General features: G+C 31.5%; 1 protein-coding gene across 1 annotated transcript; it reads left to right on the forward strand.

The window, feature by feature from the left end:
• The first annotated feature begins 1,140 nt into the window (after window positions 1-1,140).
• Window positions 1,141-3,230, forward strand: LOC110707969 (cucumber peeling cupredoxin-like). The gene is made up of 2 exons (XM_021886062.1): window positions 1,141-1,471; window positions 2,542-3,230. Exons 1-2 carry the CDS (start codon window positions 1,294-1,296, stop codon window positions 2,985-2,987), a joined length of 624 nt encoding a protein of 207 aa, XP_021741754.1. The 5' UTR covers window positions 1,141-1,293; the 3' UTR covers window positions 2,988-3,230.
• Window positions 3,231-9,802: the final 6,572 nt, after the last annotated feature.

Raw genomic sequence — 9,802 nt, forward strand, 5'->3', positions numbered from 1 at the left:
GTTAATCTGATCTAATTTTATCTATACAATACTGTATAGATATATAAAAGAGTAATTTTTTAAAAGCATATATAACTGCAATTTGTATATATTACTGGTCTTACAATGTATACTTCAAATTTCGAAGTCGTTTGGTTATCACTCAAAATCATGGTAAGTGGGAGAAATTTATTCCTGCTTTCAAATAAAAGTCTTATTTATCTTTTACACGCGTTTTAAAAATATGGATAAATATGTTTGCTTGATTAAAATTTAAAAGTGAAAAACAAAATATTGAAGTTTGATTTATTAAAAGTGAATTAGACTTGATTGAAATAAGACTTTCATTTTAAAACGGAGTACATTATCTGGTTGACAATACCATGTAGATTGGAGGAGGTTGTTCACTTATGTCCTTCTAACTACATATAATTGCATACTTTTCATGTTCAACCGAATATTATTCAATTCATATGAAATGAATATACATGTATCGATCTTATAAGCATACTTTATATTAGGGTAAGAATAATATGAAGTAATTAATCACAAATTATAAAATATATAACTACAACATAGTAATTTCTTCTTAATAAATAATTTAATTTATTTCTCGTGTCTAACCAAACAAGCCCTTTGATAACAAGTATGCTACACGTGAATCTAAACTAAATATCCAAATTCTATGAAAATAAATCGCTCGTGATTTAAATCATTAATTAAATTTTGAATTCCAATTATTACTTACCTAATCAAAACTAGCTTAGAATTTGAAATCTCACTTAACATAAATATGACCTATATATTTATACATTCACTCAGTAATAATTCATGGATCAATTAATTTAAGATCTAAATACCTAACCAGATCTAGCCAATAATTAAAATCCTTACTATTATTATCATTATTATTTTGTCTTCCACCATTTTTGACTAAAATAATATTGAACATTTGACAGCCCAAAAAACCAACTCAAACCAAAAACAAACAAAAAGTTGACCTCTTCACACTTAAATTCTCCTAATCCTCCCAAAAAAAAAAAAAAAATCAACTAATCCACACACACGTGTCAAACATCCAACGGCTCAACCAACAAAAAATTCTCCAACTTTTAAAAAAAAAACACGGTTCTCTACTTTTTGTTAGACTTAGAATTTTTTGTTATAAATACCAAAAATAACACACATCTAACTTCATCCCATTATTTCTTGCTCTAATACTTTCTAAAAACACCTAAAAGTTTATAGAAAACTTAGAGCAGGGGCGACTAAATCATTTGAAGAACACAACAACAACAACAAAACTCAAAAAAAATGGCAGGATACAAATCATCTTTGTTACTTGCACTAGTTATGATTGCTGGAATTTCTGAACTTTGTTCAGCTGCAACACACATAGTTGGTGGTACAACTGGATGGACTATTCCAAGTTCTCCTTCTACTTACTCTACTTGGGCTAATGGTGAAACCTTCGCCGTTGGTGATGTTCTTGGTACGTATTCTTCGTGTTAGCGGTCTTTGTTAATACTCCATCTGTCCCATAATAATATTTGCTGAAGTGGTAGTTTGTATGTAAGTATGCCTACTTTGTAATCTTTGAGATTGTGAAGTAGGTAAACTACAAATATTGTGGGATGAGGAAGTGGTTACTTGTTTTTTTTAATGCATTTTTGGATCTTGATTTAAATTGAATTTTTTATATTATAATTTCTTTTACTATTTATGATTAGTTAATATTGGGTAGTAATAATAGGTTAAGGCATCTTTTTAATTAAAGATCTAGACTTTGAATTAAAAACTTTTAAGAAAACAAAAGATAAAGGTAATAGTAATTATAAACTATAAAAGTGGTAAAGATTCGTTAACTATGTCAATATTTTATCTTTGTGATGATAAAATAAACAAGTACTTTAGTACTACAACAAAAAAAAAAGGAGAAATATTTTTTGTTTGGTAATTTAAAATACATGAGAAATATATATCAATAATGGAGCCTCATATTTAGTTGCATAGTATGCATGGAACTCCATATTGGACCATTTTTATCTTTCAGCATTATTCTTTATACTTTCTCATTTATTTTTTTGAAGAAAAACATGTGGTGTGAATGGTGTGATCGATAGTGCATTATTTTAGCACCATGCTTTTGGAACAAAGTGTGTTGTACATCAAACAAAAGATTTCTAAAGCTATATGATTGTTATACAAAAATGCCATATGCATGTTTGTTGACAAATTTGCATACCCTTATGTTGATAGTATAAAGTCGTTTGTACGTGTTAGGTGTTACATTATGTCACTTATATCTCTTCTAGAAACAATTTGAACAAATAAACTTGACCACCTCAAACGTTAAACCTTTATCTAACTAATTCAAAATGCGAGTTGAGGCCAATCTCCTTAAACACATCGTTTTACCTACCAAGCTTTTCTTTTGAATAATATATGTAGTTCATTCCCCGACTTTACTAACATACACCGATATCATGTATAGTTAAGTGTACGATAATACTCCGTACTTCATATTGTATCTCAATTTCTAACATTACATTATTTATGCAGTGTTCAATTTCACAACCGGGGCCCACACCGTAGCCGAAGTGAGCAAGGCAAACTATGATGTATGCAGCACTAACAGGACCATTGGCGCCGTCCGCAGCACCGGCCCCGCCAGCATCACCCTCACCGCCGCCGGAACCCACTACTTCCTTTGCACCATCCCCAACCACTGCTCCACTGGTCAAAAGCTCGCTGTGACCGTCACCGGACCCACTGGTTCCCCCGCCTCTTCACCCGCCCCTGCCGGTGGTGCTTCCGCCCCCTCTGGTGGTGCAGCCACCCCCGCCGAAGGTCCCACCACCCCATCTGGCACCCCCACCGTCCCCGCCGCCGGTTCCCCTGCCGCCGATGGTCCCGGAAGTTCATCCCCCCCCGGCAACTTCGCCGCCTCTACCAGTGTTAGCATGTTGAGCTTAGTGTCTGTTGGTGTTGCGGCTTTGATGTTCTAGAGATGATTTTTGTTGCATTATTTTTACATGTTTTTGGGTGTTATTATTTATTTACTCCTTTTTTTTTAAATTTCGTTTATTATTAACGAATTAATTTTTTATCATGTTATGGTCTATATATATTTTTGGTAGTTCTTTGTGTAATAATAAGGGCTGATTTTTCATCCATCAGCCTTTGTTTTATGGTACATTTGTTCGGTATAAATATATTTTTCTTCTCATCATGATGAGTTTAAATTTCAATGGCATAAGCGTAATTCACTTTTTTAATTTATAGTTTAGTCATCGATACTCGAATGTATGTTATATTTGAAAATGTATAAACCAAGCAGATTACATGCGCATAGCCCTTCAAATTTCATTAGCTCGATTCACAATATGCATAGTTTTAGGCTTTTAGCTTTACTCGACTTAAAATGTCATTAGCAAATAAGTTATGGTATACAATCTCACAAGCATAGAGCCATAGATTGATAGAATTGCCATGTAGTAGTATTTTAGAAGGTGAAGTTTCAGGTCATATGACTCATATCTAGTTAGTTAGGTCTTGTACACTAGTTAGATTTGTTACAATTAGTCATGATATATAACATTCTAGAGAAAGCCGCAAGAGAAAATTAAAATAATAAATAAGTAAACAAGAAATTACCACAAAAGAAATATGGCTAAGAAGTCTTAAATGCACAAGAATTACATACTTTACCAAAGCAAACTAAAAGAAGTTGAAAGTAAAATATTTTTGGAGAACTATCAACATTAAATCAAAAATCTTTTACATGAAACTTAATCTTGAGATATTCGCTATATATATATATATATATATATATATATATATATATATATATATATATATATATATATATATATATATATATATATATATATATATCAGGTTGAAAAGTGTAATTTGTAACTGTCAAATGATCTCCTTTTTCAAATGTTTTTCATGATTATTTTGTAAGACTAACTAACTTTTAGTTATTAATTTCTACAATATTATATAAGAAAATCAAATAATTAGTAAATTATCTTAATGTTGATTTTTTAAAAAAAAAACTCCAAATCAATCATGATAAATAAAATACGATAATTTATTAATATCTGAGTATTAATTTTGAAAAAATTACCACTTCAAAGCTGTTTTAATTTGAATAGAAAAGGGTACAAAAATTTGAAATAAAGTATTTTAAACATGTATAATCATTGGACAAACTCTTTTAACTCTACCATTATTAGTTAATTGCTAGACTATAAAATTGTTGATTGGATGATGAATTCTTTACAACCACTTCCTCAACTATTTTGACATTTTGTAACTGATCATCCAAGATCATAAAAAAAGAACCTACTTAAAAAAGCGATTGTGACTTTCTCCAATGAGCTAATAACTTTTGTTAAGCATTAATTGGTTTAAATAACTTTGGTGGGATGATGATGTACAATATAATATTAACTTTTTCATATCATTCTTTAGAACCCTATGCTAAAATGTATTCATATCATTTAAAATTATCTGAGCACTATTGTCTTCTCCAAAAATTAGAATACAGATGCTATATAATAAGACGGAAGAAGGTGTATTTTTTTTTTTTTTTTATTTTGTTATTTTTTTTTTAAAATAATTTGTTGAAAATATTGTTAATTCAATATGAATAACGTAAATTTTATTTGACTTTAACCTTTTCTATGATGAAAAGATTAGAATGTGATTTAAGGACCAAAGAAAAATTACTTGTAATAACAAGTACTCGTAGAATCTTTTGTAAAAACAAAAAAAAAAAGAAGCTAGTACTCGTAGTAAACTTCGCATGCCTAACGAGTCCTTGACCTTAAAGAGACTAAGACATGATATGATGAGAGGCAAGTTTCGACTAGTTTCCTTGGTAAACCTTAAGTTCATTTTATTTTTAATTAAAGATATAGCTCATTTGCTCATAGGGGCCGGGGATTAAGGGAATTTTTTATTTTCTATCCGTTTGACAAATTTCAAATTATCTAGTCACGTGAAAGTTAAAACCTCAACGTAGTAGCCTAATAGGTAGTATTACTTTCATTCTATTTATAAAACCTAAGGTATATGTCAATTCAAAATACCAAAACAATAATTAACAACTTTGTATTCTATGTATATAATGTAAAAGATCCTACAAGGAAAGTATTAAGGAAAAATGGAAACTAATGATCCCACCTTTGGGTTTTCTAGTGAAAACAATCCCACCTTTAACCTTCATCTACTCAAAACAAGCCTTTTACCAGTTTGTAAAATTGGTAACCTGTTTCAGAAGGTGACTGGCCACGTATTAGCTTTTGATTGGTTTTTTAAAAAACAAATAAAAGAATAAAAAAATCCCTCTCTCCTCTTCCCAGGACCAGCAGCTCGCCGTTAAAACCACTCTCCCTTGCCAGAGCCCCTGCCGGACCAGCCGCTCGTCGTTACAACCACCCTCCCCTTGCCGGAGCAAACCTACTTAGCATACTCTGTGATACCGACTTGCCAGCGAAACTCTCACCAATGGACTCAAACAAAACGCAAAATTCGCAACATTTGTTAGCACCAACCTCGCCGGACTTGCCTTCAATCTGCCCAGACTCACCGGTTACTGCACCAAGTTAACTCGCCAGATCCAACCACCGAAATCGACGATGAACTCACATTCTCACAACACTCAATTTAGATCGGAATAACTTCGAGATAAGACTAAATTGTTGTTGTTCGCACTGGCGGCGATTACGACAAAACAGACCTCGAATTTTGCGTGTGAGGTTTGCCGATTTGGTGGCCTAGAATATGGTTGGGAGTGCGCAGTGGAGGTCAAGTGGATCGCTGGGATTAGGTGAGGGGGTCAGCTGGGGTGGAGAGAGCGAAGGTAAAACGAATTTTGGGATTGAGGGTGGTCGGGTTTAGGGATTGGGTGGGGGGTCTGCTGGACCAGGCGGCGAAGTTGGGTGGTGTAGTGCGGTGGTGGGGGGTTCTGCTAGACCAGGCGAGGTTGGGTCAGGTAGTGGTGTGGTGGTGTTGATGAAGTGGTGGTCTGGTTATGGAGGGTGGTGATAATGGTGGAGTTGCCATTGAAGAGGTTAGGAAAAAAAAATTAATAAAATAAATCAACCTGTTAAACAGGTTATGGGTAAAAGGAATCATTTTGAGTAGATGGGGATTAAAGGTAGGATTAATTTGAAATTTCGAGAAGGTGGGATTGTTTTGAAATTTCGAGAAGGTGATATTATTTTGAGCAGAAAACCCAAAAAAAGGATTATTAGTTTCCATTTTTTCAAGTATTAAAATGCCAAAAGAAGTAGTAATACAACTCAAGTAGCAACTAGCAAGTAGCAATCATGGTGAAATAAAAAAATTAAAAAATGCTTGTACTTGAGTACCGATAGTTAAAATTTTATGTTTTTTAAGACATTGTTGTCCAATTACAACACATTCTAACATATAAATGTTTTTTTTTTAAGGATCTACTAGTTAGTTTATTTTATTTTATTTAATTTTTTTGGAAAAAAAATAAATAAATAAGATGACCCTCATTATTAGCTTTGATTAAAAAGAAAAACATAAAAAAGTTGAACCTTGATCAAAGCAATTGTGTATTTTACAATTTTAATTTGTTCATTTATTTTCAATTTATAATATTAATTTCACAATATTAACATAAAAATATCTTAGTATAGTTAGAACTTGAACAATCCATTAGGACCACTATCCATAAATATGAATATATTTATACTCCGTATATGATATATTACACGATGTACAAATTGAAATTAACAACTAATTATTTATATAAAATTAAAAAGAATGCAACAACTCTTTTTCTTAAATAAAATTACTAGCCACTAGGAACTAGCCCACTAATTAAGATCAGTTCCACTCCAACTCAAATGCTGGAAGTGACCTAATCCATGATCATTCAAGTTCAAACTCAAGTTTCATAAAGTTAAACAATAATACCCTACTAATATACATATAATTTTCTCCATAACTTTAATAATTCGTTCTCTATTTCTCTTCCAAAATCGTCGTAATTTTATATAATAACTACAATATTTCTCATACATAATCATAGCACAGTTTATAAAAAATGACTCGTAATCAAATAGTACCGCATGAAATAGGGACGGAAGAATTAGAGATTTTTATTTTTATTTTGTTTTAATATTGAGTAAAATATTATTAGAACCTTAACATGTAAACATGTATGTTCATTGAAAAGGATCCTTTCACATGGTATAATTGTAGAATTCCATCTTTAGACCAGTGGCGGAGCCAGGATTTATAATTCGGGGGGACAAATTTTGGAGGTTAAAGTTTCGGCAAAAATCTCAAGAAAAAAATTGATAACCTAAATTGTTTAATATTTATTTGAAATCACATATGCCAATTATTTCTATATGGAAAAAGAGGGGTAAAAAAGTTTTATTGTATATTAAGAAAATTATCCAACAAAAATGAATAAATTTATATTTGTAAATCCTGTTATGTAATCACATAATTGATAAATACGAATTAATTACCTTATCATAAAGTCAAATAATTATCGTTAAAACAAATTGATGGTAGATATGAAGGGCCAGGGTTTGAGTTACATTTGAAAAAATAAACTCAACTTTTTCAAATCAATCATATTATTAATATGTATTTCGTTAAAACACAGTTACAAACAATTAATTAATAGTAATCTATTTATTAGAAATGTAAAAAAAAAATTGAGTTTAAGCACACTTAGTTAAGCGATAATTAAAAACAAGAAGTAGGAAATAAGAAATAACATTAAAAATCCTAAAACAAGCAATAGGAAATAAAAAATCAAATTAAAAAGGTTGTTGAAAATTAGAGTATGTAATAAAAAAAACAAGAAGTAGGGGAAAAAAAAAACAAAAAAGCTGAAAAACAGTAGAGTAGGGAATCGAACCTAGGACCAAAACACAACCTTACTAAGGACTCAACCACCAAACCATATTCAATATTGTGATATCTACTGTAAGTATATGTTATTTATAGCCTTTTACTGTATTTTCTTGATTTTTTTTTTTTTAAAAAACTTTTTTTCCGAAAATGGGGGGACAACTGTCCCCCCTTGTTCTAATGTGGCTCCGCCACTGCTTTAGACCCACAAAAATTGTCACATAGTATAGAGCTCCATACATATTTTAGAATACAAGTACAACTGTAATGCGTTTACCATGAAAAATTGTACATTATTTACATATTTTGAATTTTCTTTTATATTTGTCGAAAATGTCACACGGCTCAAGTTACACCTACTCACCCATGTGAGACTTCTCATGCCTTTTTTCTTTTTTTTTTCTTTTTTTTAGGAAACCCTTGCCTTTTTTCTAATAACGTGTTTTCTTAGCTTCTTCCCATTTTCTTTGCTTACCCTTTTTTCTTTGTTATTCTAGGGTATATTGTCAACTAATGGAATGGTCTTATCTTCCTTTTATTAGTTTATTTATAATGATAGTAATTAAAGTATTAAACATATTAAGCACCAAAATTATTGACTTGTAGGGTCCTTCTATGCACTTTCAGGTAAGCTTCAATTAAAAAGTGAGAAATTTTGGAATTTCATGATTGTAAAATATACATCAAAACTTTAACGTATGTTATGGTTTAAGAAATTATGGGACAAAGTTGTCTCATGCAAAACCTACCTTTAGGTATCAAATAAAAGAAAAAAGTCCATTCCTGAAAAAGAACTAAATATACGTTATTGCTCCAATAATCAAGTTATAAATATGTATTACTTTGATTTCATACTTGATTCTAAACCCTTACTAGTTCGTAAACTAAACATATCCTTAAAGTTATAACATTTAGTACTGAATGCAAAATATATTGAAATGGCAATCGAACTGTTCAGATTAAGTCAATTCGGGGATAGTAAGATTTGTTCGGGTCGATTTCAGGTTCAGTTTAAGTTGATTTTATTGCTAAGATACTTTTTTTTTTATTTTTTAAATCATCAATAGGAACATTCATTTTGGTGCTGGTTGGTTTGGGTCGAGTCGGGTTAAATTGTGTCAACTGAGTTCAGGTAGAGTTCGGGTTACAAATCAGATATTGTGGGTCAAATATGAGTTGGTTTTAATTTGGAAAGTCTAAAGATAAATGCATAGTAGAAGCTTAGGGCTTGTTTGTTTGACATAAAAAAAACATGAGAAGTGAAACTTCCTAGGAATTGCAAGTTTTATGTGTTGTTTGGTTGACAAAAATTTGGTGAAAAGGGGGAAGTGGAACTTCCTAGGAATTTTGAGTTCCCACAAAATGTAGGAACTTACTTACCTAACCGGTAAACCCCCCCTCCCCAGATAAGTAGAAATTCTCATGGAAAGTTATTTCCCTCATTGTTAACCAAACAATTTTAGAAAATTCTCATGAATTTGATGATAGGAATTTAATTCCCATAAATTGCAAATTAATGGAGAAGTTCTAATTCCCATGTGAACCAAACGACACCTTAGTATCATTTTTCTAAAGTTTCCTATTCCAATCAAATATTTTGGATTTACTAAGGCCTAAAAGGCAATTAAGATGTTTCACTACATTACTCGGCCCATATTATTCAAATCCGCAATTGCTATTGGGCTCTAAAAAACACTAGCTCGGCCCATTTCTGTGAGTATAAATGCCGTTGTTCATTACTGGTACCATATTTTAAGGGTCACTGTCATGCCTAATTTGCCATTTTCTTATGCCCCACAAAATTCTCAACTCCATGTTATAAACAACCGAGTTGTCACTTCACCTTGTCTCACTACATCCCTTAATCATGCATCAGTTTGAGTGAGCCCATGTCCTCAAGTAAAGA

This window comes from Chenopodium quinoa, unplaced genomic scaffold, assembly GCF_001683475.1.
Source record: "Chenopodium quinoa cultivar QQ74 unplaced genomic scaffold, ASM168347v1, whole genome shotgun sequence".
Taxonomy (NCBI): domain Eukaryota; kingdom Viridiplantae; phylum Streptophyta; class Magnoliopsida; order Caryophyllales; family Amaranthaceae; genus Chenopodium; species Chenopodium quinoa.